At 38.0% G+C, this 27,385-nt stretch overlaps 1 protein-coding gene across 2 annotated transcripts; it reads right to left on the bottom strand.

The window, feature by feature from the left end:
• Positions 1-1,314: 1,314 nt before the first annotated feature.
• Positions 1,315-27,179, bottom strand: vps9d1 (VPS9 domain containing 1). Of its 2 annotated transcripts, none has more exons than XM_066685571.1 (16): positions 27,028-27,179; positions 24,228-24,300; positions 23,919-24,116; positions 23,670-23,841; positions 21,472-21,583; positions 16,253-16,315; positions 14,866-14,918; positions 14,242-14,329; positions 14,043-14,128; positions 13,446-13,948; positions 12,982-13,111; positions 11,601-11,806; positions 10,874-10,958; positions 7,783-7,887; positions 4,766-4,882; positions 1,315-3,004 (listed from the first exon to the last, which is right to left on the bottom strand). In XM_066685571.1, exons 1-15 carry the CDS (start codon positions 27,124-27,126, stop codon positions 4,771-4,773), a joined length of 2,085 nt encoding a protein of 694 aa, XP_066541668.1. In that variant the 5' UTR covers positions 27,127-27,179; the 3' UTR covers positions 1,315-3,004; positions 4,766-4,770. The 2 variants fall into 2 exon arrangements, with proteins under 2 accessions (XP_066541668.1, XP_066541669.1); XM_066685572.1 differs by having other exon boundaries at positions 23,670-23,823.
• Positions 27,180-27,385: the final 206 nt, after the last annotated feature.

Genomic DNA, 27,385 nt, shown 5'->3' with positions numbered 1-27,385 from the left:
CTGTTCTGCACTGATAGCCCCTCCATACAGACAAGCACTGGAGCACTAATGTAGGGAACAAGACAAGTGGACTGGAAGGGATTTAAAGGGACGCTCCTAGACAAAGATTTGGGCTACTGGAGTTATTGAAGTCCCCAACGGGCGAGAGAGGGGCTATTCTGGGACAGAGGTTATCAGCCCAGCCTCCAACTGATTCACAGTGGCATGTTTTCTCCTCTGGCCCAGAAACTTTTGGAACAATCCAGCCATCTGCCCGTCAAGCTTGCTAGCCACCCATAATGCATAAACCTCGCCTTGCCCTGTGAAACAGAAACATCCACACAAACTGAACCTCTGACTTGTGATGCTAATTAAACAGGGTATTCATTATGCACAAAAATGTGAACTTCATAGCATTCTTCTAGAACTAATCAGCTTTGAGGAAAATGCCTTTACACTAAAATTGCTAATGCTAGTAGCTTAAATGTTATTGTTAAAATCAACAAAAGCCAGAGGCGACCTTTCCCAGTATTTGATTTCCCATAAGAATTGTCAAAGTTAATGTTTTTTTCAACATCAGTAGTAAAAGCAGTAAATGTACACCGATCAAATATAACATTATGCCCACCTCCTTTTTTCTGGACCCTCACAGGATCATCACAGAGAAGGTATGATGCAGGTGGTGCAGGTGGGATAATTCTAAGTACTGCAGCGTCACTGCTGAGCTTTAGTGTGTGTTGTGCTGTTACGAGTGGATCAGACACAGCAGTGCTGCTGGAGTTTTTAAACACCTCAGTCTCAGCTGGACTGGGAATAGTCCAAGCTAAATAAATAAATAAATAAAATCTAACCAACGGTGTCCTGTGGGCAGCGCCCTGTGTCCACTAATGAAGGACGACCAACACAAACTGTGCAGCAACAGATGAGCTACTGCCTCTGACTTTACATCTACAAGGTGGACCAACATGTTAGGTGTGTCTAATAGAGTGGTCAGTCGGTGGACACTGTTTTTAAAAACTCAAGTAGCACTGCTGTGTCTGATCCACTTGTACTAGCAAAACACACATCACCACATCAGTGTTACTGCAGCGCCATGTATGATCCACTGCCCAAATCATACCTGCTCTGTGGTAGTGCTGACATTGAAGAAAGTGGGGAAAATAAAAGTATACACAGCAATAAACGGACTATAGTCTGCAACTATAAAACTGTTCCTGTACGGTCAGTGGAAATCAAAAATGGACAGTGAGTGTAGAAACAAGGATGAGATCTTAATATTATGGTCGATCGAATATTACCAATTAAATAAAGCACTCAATATTTTACATAGGTCTTTATTGTTAGAAAATCCAGTATGGGCCACACTCTCTCGTAAGCCTTCTATAAACACATTCACATTAAAAGGTTATCAGTAGCAAACATCTTTCAAGTTGGCAGTCTCTGTAGTCATCTCAAAATACATGCTCACATTAGTGGATGCATAAATAGATACATGTATGTTTATATACACAACATTCTGGAAGTCATTTCTCAGCCAGTTTTTACAGACAGTAGACAGATGGTACAGCAACATCATTTTTTCAACATTGAGATTTTTTTCCTCTCCCTCCCATATTCTTTAATCCATATGCTTCTTTGAAACAGAGTGTAAAACAAACATCAAAATAGCAATATATATAAAAAAAAACTTAAAATCTAAACTTTATAAGAAAACTATTAAGCCTTTCAGCTGGTTTTCTCTGCAGTCTGAAAAGCTTTAACACAACAAGTTAATTTTTTTAAAAGAAATGATAGACTTGTTATCAAGCAAAAGTTCTGTAAAACCTGAATTAGTAAACAGGACCATTAGAAGATTTACTGAACCAAGTGTGTTCATGTAGTACCTTCTAACACTAAAGCAGTGAAGGTATGCATTTTACATTTATGTCAATGCATTGCAAATAATGTTTTGTGAACTTCTGAATTTACCACATTTTGAAAAACATTCAAGGAACCCTTCATTTAAATAAGAGACTATTGGCTTGTTTTTCAGCTGAACATTTAATGCAGTCCAGGTTGTTATATTAAAAGATCTTAGTAGTGCTGATTCAAGGAAAAAAAAAAAAAACACCACCACAGATACCGTGTATATTTTTAAACTTCTAATTAAACTCTTAGCTTAGGCTGGTTCCAACAAGCTCTTCTGATTCATCTTGTCTAACTCCAAACTATGCATCAGTGACTTACAAGAACATGACTCTTCAGAGCATAGTTAAGAAAGGCACAGTTTGCAAATATGAATTGGAAAGACAAGGTATGGCTTCACAAAATTTAACAGGAGTAGACTGTATTCCCCTTCTAAATTTCTGTCTGGTTTAGTACTAACAGAAGCTTCAAATTGATTGCCTTTATTAGATCCTCACTGAAATACCCATGTCATAGCACTATCGTCATTTTGCCCAAGTACATAATCATAAAATACTGCTGTAAATCTCTCAGTTAAAACTAAGGGTCTTCCTGTCAAGACTTGCAATCTCTTCACATAGTGTAGAAAATATATTTAACAGAACTGTTGTTGCCATTCCTGAGAAAATGTCTACATAACTAAGCTCATTCTAAAATGGCAAATGCTTATAGTGCTTTAATCTTCCATTCACTCGTAGTAAAACATTAGGAACAATGACAAATATCAGGAAATTAAAATTGGTGAAAAGAGAATAAAAATTAAGCACGCCATTTGATTTCACTCTATGTCTCAATTAAATGAGACGACCGCCCCCAACCAATTCCCTCATAACATCAATCTCATTCCACTCTGCTAACCCAAGCAGTCCTTAACAGTGGTTTGGGACCTAGCAGTCCAACATAGGACTCTGGGCTCACCGGGATCTGACGATCCTAAACCTAGTGAGCTCCCAAGTCATTCTGAGTAACCTCCTCCACAGTTCCTGATGAATTAAAGATGGATGTGTGTGTCTTACGATGGCCTGAAGTGGATGAGTTCATTCCCTGGGTTGTGGTCTGTCGTACATGCATCTCCTTCCCACTGCCAAAAGAAGACATAACAGAACCAGTCATGCACACAGTTGTGTATAAATTCATTATTAGGATCTCTCACAGAGTGTATAACAAGGGAGATAAAAATGAGAAGTAAGAAGTGCTTAGTATTTAGGGTTTTTACAATTACATTAATCAATGAAATCTGAGTAAGTCAATATTCATTAAGGCTGTTAATTTGATTCAATTTGAATTACAAACACAGTATCTGTCTAAAACCATGCTCCTTCATCTGAACATTGTCGACAGAGGGAACTAATGGTCTATTTATTTTTTTACTTACTGTCCAGTAATCAGGAGCATTCTGACAAGATATTTGTTAGACATAAACATAAGAGACCCTCAGATTCTTCAACCATTGTGTTCACACACAAACAAAATCAATTATAAAATCACTAGATTATATCCATTTTAAGCCAGAATAAGCAGATATATCTAATCATAAGCAATATGCACTGATTCATTCATATCTATTTCACCTTTATTAAAACAGATGTAAACACGGTTTTGTTTGCCGTATTTCTAGTTGCTTAAATGATGACATTTTATCCAGCTCTCTATTATAACTCTCTGTTAAACCTGAAATGAATTGAGAAAAAAGCCCCTACTAAAACAGAAAAAAAAATATATTGGCAACCACTCAGAAATAGGGCTTGGTTCTAGCCTTCCATAGCAACAGAGAAGTGAAGCATTCAATTTTTTAGCTCGGTGAGTAAGATAGATAGCGACATTTAGGCTAAACAGTTATTGTAGCAGGAATGTTGACCAGAGGAGTGTCTGGGCATAGCAGCACAAATGACAGTTCCACAGAGAGTGCAAACTGCAAAGTTAGATGTTTGGATAATCTGTGTCACAGAGAGTTATGATAAGGCTGGATGATGATGTCAGGGAGAGTTAGGAACTTCATAATTTGTTTCAAACTGTGTGCACAAGGCCCAAGGAATCCATATGACTCAATAATCCCCCCTTAAAAATAACCCCGTTGAGGTGTGAAAGCCAGAAGACTACAACATAAACAAAAATATTCAGTGTGCCACTTCCAAATAAGACAGGAGCAAAATAATCTTTATATACACCTGTATAAATCGCTGCTGTCCAAAGGAAAACATGCATCTCCAAAATAGTAACTTTACAGAAGAAGCTAAAAACCTTCTTAAATTTTGATGAAAGTCAATGTGCAAAGACTTTAATCCATGTACTTTTAGAGTGTTTCTACTTGTCCATTCAGAATTAAATTTCACACAATGTGAAAGACAACTGCTGTGTTCAAGTGATGCAGTAAACTAAAAAAAAAAAAAAAGACAGAAATGGAGATGCATGTTTTTATTTGGACAGTGACAATATATAAAAATGCTGGGTGGCATAGCACACCACAGTAGACCCATTTAATCCAGTTTTGAACAATATTCTCATAATTTCCAAAGATATAAAGTCTTTGCTTCACTGTTTCTATGAAGGAGTAGTCATACAAGCTGATTACGCAGGGTGTGTTTGCAAAGAGTGAGCAAATATTTAATCGTGGGAATTCCAAGTCTGAAATAAAGAACGGTATAATGAATCCCATATGAATCACTTATGAAAACCTGTAAAAGCTGTGCAAAGTTAGAAGTGTCATTCCAAAGATTACGTGCATCCCACACTTGAATATGAATTAGCACTGTAACATGGAAACACACTACCTAGCCCAGTGATGTGTATTGAGAAGGAAGGGTTTAACTGGATGACCCTGCAGCAAGGTAACTGAACCTACCTGTCTCAGGTGGGCTTAGCAGCCTGCAGCATAGCTCCACCCAAGTGAAGTGATTCCACATACGTCAATGCACTCTGCAATGAGGTAAGACAGTATCCCTCCTCACCAATTAAATACCTGAGGAACACAAAAAAAACCCTATAAACCAAATAATCTTCACAGGGGAAAATACAGATTAAAGAACCCTGAGTTGTAAAACATAATGAGAGCAGATGTAGACAAAGGTTTCAGTGTTCCATCAAGAAATGTTCATAAAACTACATAGAGCTGAATATTATAACAATGATACAGTGCGGAAATAAATGCACTTAAGACTTATTTGGTGCAGAAACCACACTCACTGTACAAAGTAAAAGTGATGTGATCGGCTGCGTCATCCTTTGCCATATACTCCACAAGTAGGAGTGTGAAAGTGTGGCATACAGAAAAGGACTTTACAGGACGCGGCAAAGCAACTCGGTCTATTGTAACTTGGTTATTATCCTGACTGAACAGCTTTATCCTACGATGATACATTTCTTACCTGAAGGGAGTGGTCTGTTTTAGGATGACAATGCTGCCCCCCACAGGGCACAAGGGATCACTGAATGGTTATCAAATGGCCACATCTATGTGGGATTGTGAACTGCCACAAAAAAAAAATCAGTGCACCAAATTGCTATCATGTTAAACACCAAATGACGGAATACGTTTTGTTCCATCCCAACGCTACAGTTCAATTCTATTCTAAAGTACATTAAATCTGTTCTGACAAAGATCTTAGTAAGGCACTCAACCTAGGCTTTTGCCTTTAAAATTTACATCAAGTACCTGTTAGCTTTTTTAAAATGTTAAATCTTACTTATTCCAAATTATTCCAGTTTGCCAATCAAAACTGTGAAACTGTCTGGAAGAGAGTGAAAGTTACAGTTCTTCAACTACAGTCAACTCAGTGTAACCTTCTGACAATGTGATACACAAGTTCATCTGCAAAAGCCAAGACCCAGTGTAAGATATAGTGATTTTGAACATGCCAATATCACACTCCTAACCCAAACAAACATATACAGCTCAGAACTAAAACGGCAGCTTGAATAATTAGGAGAGGCCATGTGTAAGCTTCTCGTCCATGCAGCACACTCCAGACTGCTCTAGTTGCTCTATCCTCGGTCTTCTTCCAAACCACTAAATTACATAAACATCTAGAGGGATTTTATTTGTATTTTTATGGAAAAAGCCAGGCCAGAAAATCCCAACATTCCTCCATCACTGCCAATCTAACCAGGCTGTAAAAAGGGTGGCTTTTTCACAGATAAACAGAACTTCCATGCTGTGGTCTCAGTAGACACGCAACAGCACCCTGGCACCAGAGAGGAGGGGTGAGTTGAGAACCAGTTGAACAAGGGCAGTTGGAGATAGCAGTCAGAAACAAGGGCCATCTCATAACACAGTTAAGTGGCCAAGGGTGAATACCAATCCCCGTCTGTTCACGCTAGTAAAAAAGCTACTTCTGTAAAATCAGAAGTGTGCCTTCAAGGTTCACATTGACTGACTTGCTCTCCCTCATCTGACGCATAACTCTTGACTTGAGAATTATGACTTGCCAAAAATAAATGAATTAAAAACCTATCATAATAAACCAATAAAATTATGAGCAAGATGTCTTGTGTCACTGTTACTGCAGTGCTGTTCCCCTGCTACTGAGTTGCATTGACTTTGATATTGCTTTCCATTAAACACATTCAGTTATGATGGACAGGATGGTTCAATATGCTGTGTTTAAAAGGAAAGATGTAGCATGTTATTTGGACAGAAATTAGTTAGCTAATGCAGTTGGTAGGTCAGCTGAAGAATTCAACTAGCTCACTTTCCTTTTAGGTTTAATAAAAACGTGACAGTTGAAATTAGGAACAACTGCAGAGAGTTAGGACACATTCTGTACAACCCTCAGAGTAATCAAATGTTTTTAGCGTTTTTGCCTCATTCCTTAAGAAGTCAGCATGTTTTCTATTTACCAGTCAATTTTTTTTTGACTCACTAGCTAAAGATGTTTCAAATCAGATTTTTTTTTTTGCCTTATCGTGACTCAGGTCTGAGTTTTTTCAGGACTGTGTAGACATATCAAAACATTTTTTCATGTCTAAACTTATTTGTGGTGCTTGATCGGACACATATGCAATTGGTGGGCATGTGACATGAATGGTCACGTCACAATGCCGCTGTTGTCTCAGACAACACCTGCTGTACGGCAAAACAACAACAGAAGAGAGGCTTGAGCTACATCCTATCTATCATACTCCCCATGTAGTGCACTTCACAAATCATAAAACTGAAACTACTCCACACAGACACGGTACCAGTCCAACTGGAAGATATAGAGCTTATTCCTGATTATATACTGTTTTATGCTTGGATATACAATGCACTGAGTACAGAAACTTATTTTATGACCTACACTGTACACTACATAGGATGAAGGGAGCCATTTGGGATTTAGCTGATCTCTTAGCACAGCAGTTAAAGCATGCCCTTCTTTCACCTCTTCGTCCCAACCATGTAAAAGTCGAGGAACTGGTTGCTGTCCTCCGGAGAGAATGGAAAGCACACGAGCTAGTAAACACTTAATACAATAAATTTTCTCAGAAACATTATGTTGATGTTGTTGTGCATACGAGCTGTTTCAGGGACAGATTCATTCACATTACAACCAGATTCAAGTTACTTACATGTACAGATATGATTGGATATGGACTTGGATCAAAATCCAATTTGCAATTATTTGTTTTTTTTTATATGTTTTATTTCTTACTACAGTTTAACACTGCTTGCAAGAATAACTGTTCATTGGAATCAGTGACCAAATATTAACTCTCATACATTTATCCTGTTGTGTTTTGTCACAATTTTAATATTGCAATATGCGGCTTGTGTATTAATTTTACTAACCTGCTGTTCTGCTATGTTACACTAATTTCTGATTGTTATATACTCTTAAGTTTTGAGAGGGGTTTACATGGTTGTGAAAGGCAGGTACAAACCCTTCATGGATGAACTCTTCCAGTGCAGCACATTCAGAGACTAGCTGGGGCAGTTCACTTCGCAAGGCCACAAAAGACAGTATAGGCAGGAGATCATCTGCTCCTCTGATGAAAAAGAGGAGAAAAGAGCAATCAGATCAGTTTAAAGAGCAACAAAACAGCATTCTTTTGTGTCAACAAAACAACACATGCCGTTTGCATTATCAAGGGTGCTTTCATGCATCAGCTTTAATAGCATTCTCTTCAAGTCACGGCAAAAAAAAAAAAAAAAAAAAAAACCCTATCAGCATTCACACACTACAAAGAGAGTAGGCTGCTTGCGTGAGAAGGAAGTTAGGTGTCCGCTTTCTTTAAGGCCCAAAGTACACCCGATATCTTTCACCGAGGTGAGTGGCGGACACAGCAACGTGCTTTGAGTGGTGCAAAATGCCTAAGAGTTATGGCCATAGTAAACTATTGTTTTACAGCAGTAGCACAATATGACCTACATGCAATCATCAATATTCTTGTTAAGTCTTGTCAGAATGCTACCTAAAAGTAACGGTTCGTGATCAGAACTCCCACGGCCAATTTGTTGTTTTTCTTGGAACACAAACTTGTGCAGCCTTCTTGCCAAGAAACAAGTACAGAAGCATTCATATGCCAATATTTTGACAGAAATATGAAATGAGGATTCTGGGAATTTACAGCAGAGTGAAAAAAAATTCCTCAGGTAAGAAATCGATGATAAGGGTGGGCACAGGGGCACTGGAAAAGAAAGAGTAAATGTCAGCTCAGATAAGGAGCAATGAGGTCAAGTGAGCCCCCTGCTTGGTTCTGAAGAATGTAGACGTGAATAGAGTGAATAGGGCCAAGAATGAAGAGGAAATAACCGCTTTTCAAGGGGAAACAGGGGAGTGTGCAAGTATGTGTAATGGAGAGACAAAAAGAGATGAGAAACAATGGAACGGAACGAGTGAAAGAAAGGGTTAGAATTGTTGAATTGTTCAAGTGCAGACATGCATTAGCAAATTCATACTCCCTCACTGTCAAAGACAACAGAATGTGAAACAATTAAACTGTGGATCAATCTTAAGGTTTTAAAAAAAGGGTCAAAAAGACCTTTCTGTTCAGATATCTAATGACATGTCACAGTTATACTCATTTTTGTGTGTGAAGTTTTAAGAACCAGCAGGAATAGGTCTCATTAAATTTTCTCAATAAACACAGCCAAATACAGCTCTGGGAATAACACATGATCCTAAAATTTCTTATCCAGCACTAAATGAAAGACTGATTTTAAAAACATAAAAGAGGATCTGGACTTTTATAAAACTTGGATTAACTGCAAAAGGACTGCCAGCAGCCACTAGATTCTGGAGCGCTCTGAAATACACCACTGCCATTTCAGTTGTGACCATGAAGCGCCACAATGCCATGTGTGTGTGTGCCACCAGTGTGCTATTGCACCACAAGCAGTGATCTAAACAGGCACACGCACAGAAATGACCCTTAAGGGCCATAATGAGCCAAAAAATAAGCAGAGATAGTGAGAGCCAGACAGAAAAGAGCAGCAGAGGAAGAGATAAGAGCAGGGTAAGTGCTCCTAGTGTTTAGGGCGGTGATAGATATCGTTTACAAACGTTCTTTACCAAAGTGTGTTTTTTTTGTTAACAGGATGCTCGCGTGAGCTCACACTTTTACTGTCCTCATTAAAGTTGTGCCTGAGTAAAACAAATTAAAAACCCCAAAGCTCCAGCCGAGCAGAGCCTGTGATCTACTTGAGATTTACCAAAGAGATACTGCTCAATAAAGAACAGCTGGTCACACCGGGAAAAGTCCAGTACACTACAGAGATTGAAATATTAGTCTGAACCTGTTGGTACCTGACTAATCATGAAAACATGTTCGGCTTAATGCAGATTCACTATGCCTCCCATTTTTAGTGAATTTTAAAGTCAGTGATGCAGGTTTTTGAGTAAACAGATACATACTGAATCCTTTCTTGATATTTAGTGAGAACTGCCCTGCACAGTTAGGAGAGAGTAAGTTAGGGTAGGAATATCAGGGTCAGAGGCAGTCTTTTTAGAAGCACAGTAGGACTGGGTAAGCCAAGTAAGCATGGTCTTTCCAAACTTCTGCCATCCTCCAAATCGACCCTGACCTTGCAGGGTCAGAAAACAGACCACAGATTTAAATTAAAAAGGTAGAATAATATGAGAATAATTTAATGAAGTAGTGCCTGATGTGTTTAGGTTTATGACGTTCAATTCTGAAATTTTCATTTATTCATTTAGAATTATTGAACATAAGCTGTATACACTGCAAAAATGCCAGAGAAAAATTGATGCAGTTGTGTTTTTTTTTTTAAATCAAGTTGTCCAACAGGTTTAAAGAATGATTTGTTCAATAATCGAAAGGCGTTTTAAAACTTGCTGCTCTCCAAATGAAAATAAAATCTCTGAAAACGAAGCTCCCTTCTTCACTGTCTATATAACCTTTTGCATTTAATATATGTAACTGTCAGTCAGGTTCAAATGTCAAGAGCCTCTTCTAGTTAAAATAGGAACTGCATTATAGGATAATAAAGTGAAGGTGAATATTAACTAGCAGCAAATTTTCAAAATCATTTGCAAAAGACAAACCCACTAAAGAACTCTGTTGGATGATGCATTCATTTTTTACAGATATCTGTAGGAATCTCATCTAGCCACTGAGCCATAGCAGGCAATTTCAAACTAAAAGTTGGTAGGTTGCCCAAAGTAGTAAATTATTTGGGCAAACTTAAATGCAATCTTGGCCTGGCAGCTAACTGGCTAATTCTCAGGCCCCTCTTACAGCAGTGGCTCACTTTCCCTTGGCGCCTTATCAAGGTCCTGGTACATTCCGGACAGGGCGACCCACTTAGAGTACCAGCCATCTCTAAGCATCCCGCTGGGGTCAGAGGGAAGAGACGGGCTCCCTGCTGAGCTCTGGCCCTTGTGTGGCCTGATGAAGTCTGACAGAGGGCCAGGGGGATATGCAGGAGGTTGCCCTTAAACTTAGAGTTCCACACCAAGTTACTCTTATCCATGAGCAGAATCTACTATGACACTTATTTAGGGTGACTTACATGGCTGCTGTTTTGGGTGATGGATCATCCTCTTGATGGAGTCTGTAGTGCTCTGCACACGCACAGATGAGTCGTAAGGTTCGCACTACAGTGAAGGACAAAAAGATTTCAGACAAAACCAGAAGATGGAAAACTAAGGAAATCAGACCTAAAATGTTACCAAATATGCTTCAAAACATACAACTCTGATGTGAAAAATGCAACAAAAACCTGATACTACTTAAAGTCTCCATTATAGACTACTATTCTTATTAGAAACATTCATTTATTGATCCACTTATCCAGTCCAGGGTCATGGGTTATTAGAAACATTTTTTGGGAAAAAAATCAAAAATATGCCTAAATTTACTGTCATGTGGCAGAGTAACAAATACAAACAGCATGGCGTGGAGAAAGAGGAGACGTGTGTTTTGAAAAGGAATAGAGAGAGAGAGACATCTAGGAGGGTGAGTCTCAAATAGCTCTACATAGAAAAACAGCTGTGTAAAAAAACAAGTAAATAAAACAAAAAATAATAAACAAAAAAAACAAAAAAAAAAAAATTGGAGCATGGTTGAACAATGACGTTATTCAAGCACACTTCATTGCCAAAGTCTACTTAACAGACAGAACCAACCAAAACAGATTTAATTTCTGACACTACGTCTATTTAGAAACAACAATAAAATAACTGATAATTTGACAGTTGTTTTGAAGTTTTGTTTTTTTCCCTGGTTGGCAATCTCACCTATACATTCAAGCTTTCTCTGAGGACAGTAGTCTCTACACAGTTGTTTCAGCTCCTGTACTGCAGACTCATAAGGGTAGGATCCATGGAAGACAGCAGAGTCTTTGGGGCACAGTTTTTCTGCTACACCAATATCAGTAGGTGAAGATATACCATACAGCTTAACGCTGTTCTCAAAAGCTAACTCTCGCTCTCTATGCACCCTCCTGTAATACACAAGGGCAGAATAAAACAATATAATAAATTCATAGCATATACTTGTGTTAGTGTGTAAGTTGTAGTGTTAGAACATGTGCTTCTAGCTTACAGGCGCCATCTACTGTTGAAACACAATGAGAATAGTGATTCCCTGACTACATAAACCATTACATTCACAGACTTTTAATTGTTCTGGAATTAGGGCTGCTAAAATAAAACCTACAAAATCAATAAGGATTAATTAAAAAATAATGGGTAATATATTTCACCATTTGCCTACTGTTAATTCCATAGTAAAACTGATGACTTGATTCTGTTTGTCACAGGGCATGCACATCTATTTTGACATGGTAGACCACATACAGGAGGTATCAACTCACAGGTTGAGTCCATTCAAATGAGGACTAAAACTAGATGCTAAAAATGGCCAAGACTAGAGGAGTTATCAGAAAAAGATAAAATCTGAGTTTCTGTGCTTGCTTCAATAATGAAACCTCTCGATATAAAGCACTTTGTTTATTTACAATCTGTGATGGTCATGGCTTTCTCCCTAATTAAAGCTTTGTGGAGTTGATTCCAAAAAGCCATTTCTTTGAACAGGGACGTGTTGAATTAGGTGCTACTTGAGTATCCCTGGCACTTCAGAACCACATGAGCACATCTTTTCTATACCAGGAAACATAGCTTCCAAAAAGAATGCTAGCCATAGCTTAGAAAATGTTACATGTTAACATTTTTTTGTTCTGTAAATTATTTTAAAATAGGGAGGCGTGGGTGATGTAGTTGTTAAAACTTTTATATTCCATTAAAATGCTGCAACAATCCAGTTAAACCTTTTATTTTAGTAGTTTGTTATTATAAAATATATAAACAAAAGATACATCTTTTTTTTATCAATTATAAAAATAATCTTTAGTTGCAGCTACAATTGATGCTAAAAAACATTAGCAGTAAGTGCTACTACTTTTGACTTTTCAAAAGAATTCTCTACTCCACAAATCCTTTCTTTCGAACATATATTTGTAACTAGTTACTACACTAAACCTCTACATACTCTAGCAAAGTATACAGACTTAAGTATATTTTGCTATGAGTGTACACTTTAGCCACATAGACTCTAAAACAGGTTAAACTGACCTGCTACTATACCAGCGTTAAAAAAAGAAAAAATATATATATATACCTAAAGAGCACCAGTAGAGGGCTCCAAATTGGCGGGAAGAAGACCTCCTCTATGCACGCTACACAGATGTCTTTCGAACTTGCAGTGTTGAGACATTCAAAGGAGAGCAGGCACAGAGACAGCAGACGATCTAAAACAGGCAGAGTACAATCAGTTTGTACATTCACAGCTAATGGTTTCTGATTCATACCAGTTCAAGAACCAGGTATGGCATTAAAACAATTTAAGGATGCAAAAATTTGACAAGTGGGAGATGACAACTTGATAAATCACAATATGCTTTTCTGAATTTACAGACCATAGGTTTTATGCCATCGACTCAAACAAACAGATTAAGTTCTCCTTCTAAAATAGCACCATGGTGTAGATGGTGCAGCGTGCCTTGGCAAAAACAGTAATTTGTCAAACCCTTTTTTAATATATATATATATTTATACTGCCCAGGCTTAGGAGTGCTCACTCACCAATAGCATTGTGAATGTCTGTGATGACGGCTTTCAGGTGTTCCTTCAAAGCTCGTTCCTCCATGTCCTGAATTTGAGATTCCAAGTCCCCATGGGTGGAGTCACAGGTAATATCTGAGAATGTGTCATCAGCACTGTTACCAGGAGCCCAATCCAGCTGAGTCAGAAACTGCTCCAAATCCTCGAAAGAGTTATCTCGGTCTGGAGGAGCTGGAGTTTGTGGTTCTTCTGAATCCAGCTCAGGTTCTGTGTCAGTTGTATTGAGGTCATGAAGCAGCGAAGGAGAGATGGACGCATCGGAAAGGCTGTGGACAAGGCCAGATTTAAGCTGACCTTTGGGGCTGTCAAAGTGCAGGCTTTGAGCACTGCTGGATGGTTTCAAGGACACAGAGCGACCAGGCACAGGGCTGGGAGGAACACACTGGCTCACTATGGGATAGAGCCTGTTGTACACGTGATACTGGAGCTTCTTCAACAGCTGCACTACAGGATGATCTGGACAGCTGAGAAAAATGTTCCAAATTTATCATATTAATGGTCATATTTGCAACCTTTACTTCATAAAAGATAATAAATAATGTAAAAAACGTATCATACTTCAGCAGATGTGAGACAAGACCCGAAACCAACGATGGATCATTTGGGGTTTTTTTCAGGTTCGCTTTCCAGACTTTAGGCCAATCCTACAAAATCAAATATAAAGTCATTATAGACCTGTTCCTGAACATCATTATTAAACACAACTTGCATTTCGATATGTACACACACTATACACAATTGTATGCTGTGCACTTACATTATCTTGTTCATATTCTAGTATGTTTGCATACAGGACCCGTTGCTCTTGTTCCTCAGGTGTCATAGTTCCTGAAGATGAAAACCTCCTGTAAACAAACCATAAAATTACAAATGGGAGCCTGTACAAATTAAAGGCCACATTGTTAACCCAGAGACCTCTACAGAGAAGTCTATAAATGTGTCTCACAATAATTCATTTTATAGCAAAGAAGCAAAAAACACACATAGTAATAAGGAAGACTAAAGTAAACAATGCCTAGGAAAATGACATTTAATGATGTAATAATGCCTTTCAATTTAAAAAAAGAAAACGAACAAAATATTCAAGGAAAGAATATTTCTCTTACATCTTTAAATGTATTACTGTTGTTTGCTTTATTTTTCATCCAAAAATGACTCTTATGGGTTCTTTGACAGTTTGTTAGCATTCAAATAAACATACTGATGTCTATTGTAAATACAAAATCCGAACTGAAATACACAAGTTACAAAGCAAAAAAAATAAATAATAATATTGTGCACCCCCAGTTCAACAGAGGTAGATAACACTGACAACCTGAAGAGAAATGGAAGTTAAGCAAGTTTCCTCATTTTTTTGAGCCTTAGGAATGTAGAGGTTCACCTGTTAGCCTGCTCCTGCAGCCGGAGTCTCCTCTCTTCCATCTTTCTCTGCAGCTACAAGCATTTAGGAAAACCAGCACAAGCTTACAGATTTTAGTATTTGGTGAATATTATTTTCAGCAATGGCCAATAAAATCCTATTACATAGCAGAAAGAGCTGTGACAGTGGAACAGTGAAATCAACATCAGGTTTACCATGAAAAAGTACACTAAATATCCAAAAGTAAAACATAAAAAAACATATTTGCAGAGACGTTCCTGTTCTAGCTTTGGGGAACAATATTGCACAAAATGACAGATCACAGCCATTTTACCAAAGCTATACCTGTCGTGTCATACACAAGACAGCTGTACAAACTCCACAAACAAATTTAATATGCAACAAAACCTGACTGATCGACAGTCAATACAAAACCTCAGAAAAGAGTTTTTGGATTTGAGGAATGTTCTTGTTTTCACCATATTTATTCAGTTCAAATTTATCTTGTGATGGGTGTGCTGTTTAGCTTTGTATTAGCTGTCTCACATTAACACAGGTCCAATACTGTAATTGGAGAGAGTGACACAAGGAGGTAGGACAATTTTAAAGTGTTCGCTGCACTCTACGTGAGAACAAAACCAGAAGCATTTTTATATCATGTTTACTGAGATAAACCAGAAATAATTTCCAACAGAATTTCTTGAACTAACTAATGTTTGTGTTTATATTTCATAAGCAACACTAAGTAAACAAGTGCACTGTTCTTATAACACACTTGTAATTTTCCTTGGCACCTACTGCTTTCCATTTATAAATTTATAACTCTGGTTATGAGAGGTGTTTCAATGCACATGCCATTAGTTATACCTAACAAATGTCTGATCTGATACTCATAACCTACATATACCATTTTAAACTGTTAAGTCTGATTGAATTTCTTCTCTGTAATCAATAATTCTTACATCAATACATAAATATTGAAAGTAATATACAAAGCTTTTCTTTGGCATGCATTTCTATTCCTTAGCAGATTTCAGAAAGTTGTTGATCTCAAACTTCAAACACTTCAATATGTATTGCTTTTCTTCCCAATAAAGTCAACGTATTTGAACTGTTCCATAAAGGGTCAAGCATATGATTGTACTTTGCTCTTGAAGGTGGGGGCACCTTTCAGAGGTTAGAAAGTTGACTGCCAAATTAAAGGCTTTCCCCACAATGTTATCAACATGTAATGCATTTAGACATGGAGCACAAACATCTGTCAGAACCAAAAGACGAACTTATAGTTTCATTTTTTTTTTTTTTTTTGCATCCCAATGTATATTACTCCCACACACAGTAATATAGAGTGTGGATAACATACATTGGGTAATACAGTAATCACAGAAAAGAACAAATATAAGGATACAGCATGTTGTCTGGCTCTTGCAATGATGAGGTTTTCCATCATCTGTCTCTGGAGAGAGAGGGTCTGAAATAATATGGAAAAGTTCAATTAGACACACAGCACTTAAACGGCATATGTCAAACATCTAAAAAAAAAAAAAAAATTTTAAATTATTAAATGGCAGGAGACATCAAGATCGAGGCATGTCTTTTCCTTGAGTTCCAACGCCCCCACAGTATATTAAGCTTCTGGCATAATTATCCACAGTTCATCAGCTTTGGCTGAAAATAAGCTACTATAAAGAAGAAACTAAGCAACCAGAAGGTATAAACACCTATTTTCAGCCCCTTCAAAGGGTGCGCTAGTGGGATGCACCAGCTGCTTCTGCCTTGACAGATACTATTAAAAACTACATGCAATCTGTCTCCCATCAAGACTACACTTATAAAAATGTATGTAAAATACACACAAACAATCTTCACAACAACCGATCTACAGGACTCTGACAGATGCTAACCACAGACTGGAAGACTTTGTTAATACTTTTAAAAGGCTATAGTGAGAGACATCCTCTCACATCTAAAGACAATTATTTACCATATATTACACCACTTGAATAAGACAAGTGTAAAAATGATAATATTACACAGTTGTCTTTATTGGAAAGTCAAGACAAGGAAAATTCAATAGGCAGAACGGGCCCTCTGTCATTGCTACTCTGAGCTCAGCAATGCAGTCTGACGTAAAGCAGGCAATAAATAAACTTAAGCTTAATACAACAATCTATAGCACTTAGAGAACAGGATTTTGCTTGTATATGCACACTACAACAACCCTTTACACGTTGCATTGCATCCTTTACAGGCGACGTAAAAAAATAAATAAATAAAAAATAATGATACATTTTGGCAGTGTTCAGTAAATATTTAACCTCTGGCACCTCAACACATTCAACATAAAGAAACTTCAGAAACATTTCACAAGTCAAATGCTCAACTGGAATAGGAAATTATAAAGTTTCCTGAAGATCACAGGAAGAGGAAAATTAGTTTTTCCCCCATTGTTCCCTTTGAAAGGCGACTGTTACCCAAATGATAGAATTAAACTCAGTAATCTCTTTAAGTAACACTTTAGGTAAACATTAGATAATCCTGTCTTTACACCATTAGCATGAAGGCTGTTTATTTTCCAACCCTACTACTCCCTAACACTAGAATTACCAGGATTTTCATATGACCCCTTCTTCTACCAGAGATAGACAAATGGCAGTGCTGTGGTAATTTGCATCCCATTGGGCCATCTTTTGTTATGTACATTAAGCCACTACTAGGTACTAAACTGGGGGATGGGTGATAGTGTGAACTATGTTGATCCATTGATGGAGAAAAAACTCTTGATTTTAACCCTTCTTAATAACTAAAAATTGCTCAAAAATAGTATTTTATCTTAATTTGAGTCATATTTACTTGTCAAGAAAAAAAAAAAATGCTTGCCAATGGGGTGAGATATTGTGACTAAAAACAAGACAAAATGTCCTGATAAGATTCTTTTACTCTGGGTTTTTAAAAAAAGTAAAAATGTCTTTTTTTACAAGTAACTGAAGGTTTTTTTTTTTTGTATAAATTTATGTAAAAATATCTTTACCTATTGGAAGTTTTTCAAAAGACAAAATTACTTAAAATAATGGTTTGAAAATCTGAACTTTACCTATTTTGACCAATCATCAGTGAGAAAACAATCCACAATTAGTACAAAGGAGGCAGACTTGAGATGTTTTGGAATTATAGTTCAAATAATGTCTTTGTGTCAGTTTTAGAATAAAGAGAAAGATGACTGCAGACGCAGGAAAACTTGTCAATAAAGTGCATAAACTTTATATAATGAACTGCACCAAAGTAAATAGCCTATCTGGCTACATGCTGAGTGAAATAAAATAGAATAAACATTTCTCACTATAGTACAATATTACAAATATACACGACGGAGGTAACTGAGATGGGTTCTATATATATTTTAAAAATGTTGTTGTTGCAGCCATTAGGTGGAAATATGCCAGTACCAGGTAACAGTGAACAGGGACGGGTGTGGTGGGTTATAGCGTGAACAATGATGATAACGATTATGTGTGTATCCACCTCCATGTGGATAAAAAGCCACATCACCACACATTTCACTTACTCTGTTGACTGAGAAGCAAAGATGTCAAAGGTTTACAGTACACAGCAGGCTTTGGACATGATCCTCAACCACGTCAACCCCTGTGACTCATGACCTCATTTACATAACACTGGAGACAAGACCACCTACTCACACCTGCCAAATGGCGGCGGTTTGGTAGTTCTAGTGTTAAAGCCACTGTCAGCGAAGAAACCGTGTAAAATTAGATACTGTTCCTGAGATGGAAAAATATTTCAATCTCATTTTTACAAAATTTTGTGAACTGTTCAAAATGATTACATTTTAAATTTGTTAAAAATCTATAAAAATTAAAAATAGTTACAAAAAAACAGAAACAAACAAAAAAACACAATCACAACGCATAAACGGCACTCCACACTTGAAACCATCCACTCACACTGTACAGTACTGGATATTGAGCTGTATCGATAACTTGGTTGAACTTCCTTGGCCCTCGTTGACTCCGTTAAACATCTCTCAGACACAACACATTTACACACCATGTGTGAACAAATATATTACTGAAAACATATAAAAGAAGTTCAATCTAGAATTAACGTACAAAAATGATCGAGGATGAGCCCGATTCCCTCTCAAGACACACACAGTGTAAATCAGACTGAATACCTTAATAAACGTTTTAAGTTTTTTCCAGTATGAGGCCAGGTCCAGCGAAGCCTCGCTGCGTCTCCGGAACATTCTTGGAAACTACAAACGAGTTTCAAGGCGAACACGTTGAAGTTCAAACTCAACCGATAAAGTTGCTTTCGTCTACTTTTCCACAGAGTAACGTTAAGCAACAGAACTTACTAATTTCACCTCAGCTCACTAGCGCGTTTCGTTAAAACTGCCCCTGGTGTAAACAAAAGAACTCCCCACACTCCTCCATCAAACCTGCTCCCCCCTCAGACGCGCCGCAGCATTGAGTTAATCAACTCCTGATCGATGGGAAGGAAATGGCGTCACCTGAAAGGGGCCCTCGCTCTCTTACCAATATAAAACCAGCCAGCCCCCCACAGGCACTGTCTCAATATCTATTTAGACGCCCACTGACGTGCAGACTGACCAATTAAATGTTTATAGAGAAGGTTATCGACCGATAACGGTAGCGCTACAGTCAGACCGTCCAATCAGAAGATTTTAGGCTACTTCACCACGCCCCCTTCTCACTCAAACGAACCAATCGGAGTAGGGGAGGGCGGGACTAGTTTGTGAACGAAACGCTTCTCGAAATTCAATGTAAGCTCCAGAAAAGCTAAATCCCGGACGTTTGTAAAATTCCGGCCGGAAGTCTAAAAAAGAGGACGTGTCCGGGTAAAAGAGGACGTCTGGTCACCCTAAACCTAATGCACTCGCACTACACCATGTACCAAGGAGCTCCATGTTGCCCAAATAAAATGGCTACATCAAATGGAGTGTTTGTCGAAAAAGACCTATTAATTCTGCTAGTTAATCTAATCTCAAAGAAGAATGCAGTTTGCAAAATTTCATATTTAGCTTGATATGCAGATTTTAAAAGGCTTTGCTTAATCAAAACCTTTAGCAAAAAGTTGCAGCTCAGACCAACTCTTTTTGGGGTCAATTATTGTTATGATGGCTAAGGTGACTTGTTCAATGGGTGAAATAAGAGCTAACCATCTAAACAAATGTCAGACTACATCAGGAAACTACCTTGACACTGACACATAACATTGAACGTTGATTCATTTTTTTAAAACTTGTGAACACTAAGGACTTCAGTTAACATCACAGCGCAGATTCAAAATCAGTGAGAGCTATTCATATTTCATAAAATCCATAATTCAAGTTTTGTACAAGACACTAGAAAAATGCATCATGCCTTCATTTTAAAATGTAAAGTATTTCAGTTAATTTATGGAAATAATGACAAAAAGTAAACCGTAAAATGTAATTTTATTCACAACTTTGGCTGACAGTTATTTTAAAGTTTTTAGTATATTGAGGGCATCTGAATATCTGTCACATACTATAGAAATCTGCTTAAGGCCATGGCCATGTGATCATGCTGTAAGCAACTAGAAATGATCTTATTGCTTTTTATCTTGGTATTGTTCATGGTTGAGGAAAATACGGAGAAATACCAGGGCTGTTTTTACTTGAAATCAAAGCAAACTTGTCATGCCACTTTGTATCAGTGGGAAATGAAAATTAATGTCAACTAACAATACCATGTTTCACTTCTCCCTTCTTCCATCCTCAACTATCATTGTGCAGAAACACATTAATAGCTCGGAGATGCTCCCTATTATCTTTCATTCAATGTCTCTAACTACTTATCCAGGTCAAGGTTGAGGTTGGTCCAGAGCCTACCTGAAATCAATGCGTGTACAGCAGGGACACACACTGGACGGGGCACCAGTTCCTCACAGGGCAACACACACTCACACCTATGGAAGGGAGATTGGCTACTTAAAAATGTCCAATGTGTGTTTTTGGACTGTGAGAGTAGGAGCATCTGGAGCGTCTACCCAGAGCAGGCCTTGAACTCACAACCCCAGGACCCTGGAGCTGTCTGAAAGTGACACTAGGCTTAAGATTAGGATTTCTGACACTATACTTTCTGAAGTCACAGAAAGAGAGAGGAAGGAACAAAATTTGCTATGCTCTGGGAATAAAAAAAAAAAAAAAAAGATTCTGGTTCTGTAAACTCATGCACTTCATGTCTAGACATCTTCAAGCTGTCATCCACAAGATGAGACAAGCAACAAAACATCAAACCTCAAATAAATACCAAATACTATCCCACACAAAGAAAAGAGACACTCCTGTTTGTCCTACTATAATATAAGTATTTTACTTCTCTTACTCTTTCCTCAAATTCAGATGAGGAAATAGAATGTATAGTTTTATTTGGTAAGGCTACTCACTTGTGTTGGCTGACAAATTTTGTGATGGATACCAATATGTAGTTAAGAAAATTGGCTTGCAATGTACTAAATTAAAAAAAGAGATAAACTGTCTTAAAATAGAGACTGTAAAGGATATAGAGAAAAATGAATGCAACAATAGTTTGAACAGAATTAGTTTGAAAGCATACTTACTAATGAGGTTTTTTGTGTGGCCTGACTGGGGGCCAGCCTTGCAAGACGTTGTTCATAATTTGCCTTCAGTTTCTGATTCAGACGTGAAGCCTCTTCTATAGGCGTTAGCTCCCTGTAATTCATATTTATATAAACATTGATAATAAATATATTTATGGGGTGCCACTCTGAAAGCAGAGACAACCAAAAATGGCAGCATTTACAGACGTATCAGAAATATCAGAAAACAACATCCTGCCAACCTTCATCGCATAAATGCTGCATGGACCTGCTATCATAAATCTGACAGCCATGACCAATCAATTTACTGGGTCAATGGCCAGAAGAATATCTTGAGCAAATCTCTGAGCATTGCTGAAGTACATAAAATAAAAAGAGCAACTAAACAAAGAAGAAACAGGCTGCGGTCAATAGCAAAAAAGGTCGATATCATTGCACTTAGATATATGAATCTTCACTTGTTTCTCCATCTAAGGCTTATACAAATCTGATAACACATTGCACCATGGACCTTGTCCAACACCCACAAGGGGTTATTTTGAAAGGTTCTTGGAAAAACTACAAAGGGGTCAAAATAAACAATTCTCAATTGTGGTACCTTGAATCAAGACCAGTTTTTTGCTGGTTTTGTAATTATCTGACAAAGCCAAAATAATGTCAATGGAGCAGAACTAAAAGTTCGTTTTTTAACATTATCGTGACTTACAAAGTAATCAATATTTAGAAAATGTGTGAATAAAGTTCAGTTAGAAGTTTCATTCTTTATAATTTGCTAGAATCTTTGCTAGAACACTTGCTCCAAAATTTCAGACTTTTGCAAAAAAATTATATTTCAGCATTACAGAATTAAAAGATATTAGATGTATGATTCAAAACAGGCAACAATTAACTACATTCATTTTGTGCAACCTCTCCATCCTGTTCAGGATAAGTCTACCTGGAATTGAGTGCAAGGCAGGAAAACACCATGGGCAACATGCCAGTCCATCACAGAGTACCACATTCTCACACTTATGAACACTTTTGAATAGCCAACCCACATAAAAGCATGTGTTTTTGAACTATGGGTGGACACCTGAGCACTTGAAGGAAACCCATGCAGACACAGTGAGATTACATCGAATTCCACACAAACTGTGAGGGATTGAACCTATAACCCCAGAACCCTGGAGCTGTGTTACAATAACACTACATGTAGCACCACAGTGCTGCACCTGTTAACCATATGTCTAAATATTTTTAATGTTAACCATATGTCTAAATATTTTTAATGTTAACCATATGTCTAAATATTCTAAACGGGTCACACAGCTCCAGGGACCTGGAGGTTGTGAGTTCAAGTCCCACTCTGGGTGACTGCCTGTGAGGAGTTTGGTGTGTTCTCCCTGTGTCCATGTGGGTTTCCTCCCCATATATATATATATGTGTGTGTGTCATTCTGTGAAAGACTGCCGCACACCCCAGGGTGTGTTCCTGCCTTGCGCCCAGTGATAGTAGGCTCTGGACTCACCGTGACCCTGAACTGGATAAGAGGTTACAGATAATGAATGAATGATCTTTCCTGCTCAACTGGCTCTAGAATTCCCAAACAAAATCTTCATGAAAGATATGTTTTTACTTATGATTTTAGTATTCATCAAGAGTTAATCAGACTGACAGGGCAAAAAAAATCCAGGATTTCATTCCAACTGACTGGCTTCTCCAATCATCTCACGTCACCGTCAGAGGTGTTACGTCTGTTGAAACAAAATTCTAGGAACTACCACCTCTGGCCCTCAGTGAATGCACTTGTGAAGAATTTTTGTAGAGAAAATAAGTTAGAAAGGTCCATCATTATCAACTTAGGAAGTATGCTCCACATAGTGGACCTCTATCAGAAGGTTGCATAAAGACTGCAACCTTTTTGTGAACTCTGCGAATAAACAGACCTTACTTAAGAGTAGGAGATCAACGATCCTTGAAAAGGCCATAATAGTGCAGCTTATCTACACAGACATAATAAGATGTACTAACCTTTGAAGAATAGGGCGAAAGGGACTAAAAAGTATGCAGAGCAACTAATGGACTACAGTCTGAAACTACAAACAAAATACAATATTTTAGCTGACTAAGGAATATTGTATTATTTAGCACAATTGAAAAGTTGTTTTATTTGTAATGGATTAATTTGGTGGTCAACACTCCATTGAATGACTCACTTTTTGTTGTCTTGTGACTCCACAGTTTGAAGCTTCTGGAACACTTCAGGGGGCAGGAAATGACATCCTGCGCCTTCACCTTCTGAGAGCACTCTGCGATGTCTGGAGGTCTGCACAATGGAGCCTGATCTACTCTGAGTTTCTGACTCCATCACTGTTTCATGTGATATGTCTATGGTAGGGAAAATATATATTTATATGTGCTATGTAGAGCTCTTCTGTATTTAGAACATGGCAAATGAGGCTTACCTGTTTTCATGGGACTGGAAAAAGCATCAGGAAAATTTGTTTTTTGTTGTGTTAATGGGGATGATTGGAGTGTTGCAGTACTGAGGCTGGGATCTGAAATGTCAATTCGTTTTCCTACGCAGGACTTAATTCTCTCTAAACACTGCTCAGCTAGCTTCAACATTTTCTCCATTTCCATTGCTTCCATTTCAGCCTCAGCTGCCAAGGCAAACACCCAAAATTCAGTCAAGAAATGTACATTTTACTGAACAAACAGATACAAAATTACAGACAATAAAAAAAATCCAACAATGTTATTAGTTGTCTTACTTTTATGTGCTGCATCCTGGAGCAGGGCATGTGAGATGTAGTTGACACTTCTCAAGTATTCACAATAAGCCTCCTAGAAGAGGATTATAATGAAAAAATGTAAAATATAAAAATCATCCAGTTTCATTGTTTTGACATGGAATACTCTGCCTGGCAAATATGCTAATGTGACTTTAATTAGAACACTAGGAGGACAGGACTTTAATGACTCTCAGAAAGGTCTAATATAATATGTTTGTCTAACTGTAAACGAGTTTGGCAAGTAATGCAATTAGTTATGGCAACTGGTAAAAGGCCCATATCAATTTAAAAAAAGCATTCCTTGCTTTTTTGAAATAGAATATCGATGTAGTATGTAAACACAACTGAATTATTTAAATTGACCTCAGAGGAAAACATAACTTGGATTGATCAGCATATAATAAATAATCATATGTAAATTTGGATTAACTCTGGTCAAACCACATGCTTTTTTTTTTTTGGGGGGGGGGGGGGGTATGCTCTAAATAATAAAAAAAAAAGCATAACAATCTTTACAGAGGGCACAATTCTACACTTTATAATTCACAAATACTGATTATTTGCAATATAATAACTTTTTATTAATTATGACACTAAATATTATAAAGTGTTGTTATTCTAATATGATAAGGTCTGCAAATAAATAAAAACGCAGAGAAACAACATTTAACTTCACGCTCTGTTATAACAACTAAGTCAGTCTTTCAACTTGTCAGTTACCTTGAGCACAAAAGACCACTTTAAACGAGCTAATAATCAGCAAAAGCTGGTCTTGTTTGGATTTTCAGTTAATTCAATCTACAATCATTATCTGATAACACTGATAACAGCAGTTACATCATGTGAGGAGAACAGTGGTGTGGGACAATGCAGAAACACCTGGAGCTCCAACTTGTTTACAAAACATAGAGAGAAGATAAGAAAAAACGATTCAATTAAAGGAGTTAAAAGAGAGTGGAATGAGTGAGCAAGTAAATGAATGAATGAACAAATCAATGGATGAGAGAAGAGAAGAGAGGAGAGGAGACTAGAGAAGAAGCACTACATCAACCATAACATAGCTGGCAGAAACTATAAGACAAGTAAAAAGAAAAGGAGCAACAGACGGTGGCTTAGAGGTTAACATGTTCTCCTCAGTGGTGGATGCTGGTCTTTCAAGGAGGGGAAGCTCAATTTCGGCCTACATCATAAGATGTGTCAGTTTATTTATACGTAAATTCTACTCTCCATTCCTTTTCAAGAAAATGATCTGTGACCCTGTCGTACCAACAAGGCGTCTTTTCCAGGGACTTGACTAGTGTCTTCTCAATGGCCAGCAGAGCTAGGCTGCTTAAACGGCCTTGGCCCATGTGAAGTGTGTCCGCCTGTGAGTGCTTTGTGACGGTGGATAGAAGTCAGAAAGAGTGATAGAAGTCAGTCTCCAAACACAAGCAGCTACAAAAAAAAAACACCAGAAATAGAAGCTCGATTTGTCGCTAGTCGTTTTTAACAAAGAAAATGCCGCTAAGAGGATTAAGAAAGTCTCCGGTTCAACTCAGAACAGAATGAAAATGTAATGCTCCCATGGATCTCTACACCAAAGGATCGCTGATTCACCCATTTTGCTGTCAATCAAAAAGGGATTCAGCCTCAGACAGATCATCCAATCATCATGCAGAAGCTGAGCGTCCGGGCCAGCCGAGGCCAGCCCACTGCCCCTAGACCCCCAGAGACCCTGAGCGTCCGATGGGCGGGACAAAGCCCAGCATTTATCCAATCACTCGTCTCGTTTCGCAGCACTTCGCTGCTTCACTATTGAACTCTGTGGACGCTCAGCGTCTACACTGTTCAAAGCACAGTGAATCTGCGGGAATGACTGATAGGAAAGCCACGTCTTTACCAGTGATAAGATGCTGATTCTGAACAAAAGTTGAGCATGTTGTAGTGCATATTTATTCAATGACACGTACACACAACAGTATATATTTGCTGAGCTTCCCTTGCAGTCTTAAAGCAATCGCCTCTGGTTCGCCTCTCAGCGCTGGGATCTTGGGTTCAAGTCCCATCTGGGTGGAGTTTCCATGTCCCGTGTCTGCGGGGGGTTTCCTCCCACAGTCCAAAAACATGAAGGGTAAGTGATTTGGCTTCTCTAATAACTGTCCTGGTGTGTGAATGAATGTGTGTGCTGAAAGCATATGGATTGATATGGATTGAAACCCTAGTGCCCGATGTAGTCCTCCAGGTGAACGGTAGTCCTTGGGTATCTAGAAAGGCTCTATATAAGTGTAACTATATTAAGCAAGCCACATCAACATAACTGACAGAAAATAGAAGAGCAACACCACCAATATAAACACGAAATTGAAGAGGAGAGATGAAATGAAACACAAACAATATACAACAGCACAGTTGAGGAACTGACAGCAGCATTACACCAACACAAACTCTGCTGAAAGAGACCATAAAATAACAGACAGGAAATAGAAGAGAAGTAATAAGAAGAGAGATATCACCACTACACCAACACAAGCACTATACTGACAGAGTATAAATTAGAGAAAAGAAAAGAAAATGAGAGAACCATCACATCAGCACCAACATAACTGAGAAATAAAAGAGACAGCACCACCACACCAACATAACAACTAATGAAAACAGAACATACGACGAGAGATGGGACACGAATATATCAACAACAACATAACTGGCAGATCTGACAGCAGTACAACACCAGCACAATCTCTACAGAAGAGAAGAACGCCACTGACAATAACACAAACATTGACAGCTCTGCTGTTACCTTGTGTCGGTTTCCCGTGTCCAGCTGAATCGCCACTTTTACCAGACGCATGGCGGTCTGAAGAGGTCTCTGGGTGCTGTGGTTGAAAGACGAGGCCATTCTACTGTAGTGTTAAAAACTGTAATCCTCACAAACAGATAAACATCGGCACACCTCTCAGCAACACAAACAGCTGTAAATACGACACAAAGCCGGAAGTGCGACATTTCAAAATACAGGTCCCATGCCCTGGACTGAAAGCCTGGGCCAAAAGTATAACAGTCAAACGTCAATAGTCTTTACGACAAAGAAAAAAATGTCTATACATAATTTAATTAGTGATGTTTTTCAAGTTTTGTTTATATAACATTGCACAGTA

This window comes from Hoplias malabaricus, chromosome 11, assembly GCF_029633855.1.
Source record: "Hoplias malabaricus isolate fHopMal1 chromosome 11, fHopMal1.hap1, whole genome shotgun sequence".
Classification (NCBI taxonomy): domain Eukaryota; kingdom Metazoa; phylum Chordata; class Actinopteri; order Characiformes; family Erythrinidae; genus Hoplias; species Hoplias malabaricus.
Note: the sequence above shows the minus strand (reverse complement) of the source record. Positions and strands in the feature narration are given on the sequence as shown.

Coding starts and splice junctions, on each gene's coding strand:
- vps9d1 (XM_066685571.1), bottom strand. CDS start 27,126: ATGGCCTCGTCTTTCAACCACAGCACCCAGAGACCTCTTCAGACCGCC. Junction 14,330..14,865: donor CTGCAGGAGCAGGCTAACAG/GTGAACCTCTAC, acceptor GTTTGTTTACAG/GAGGTTTTCATCTTCAGGAA. Junction 13,112..13,445: donor AGACATTCACAATGCTATTG/GTGAGTGAGCAC, acceptor TGCCTGTTTTAG/ATCGTCTGCTGTCTCTGTGC.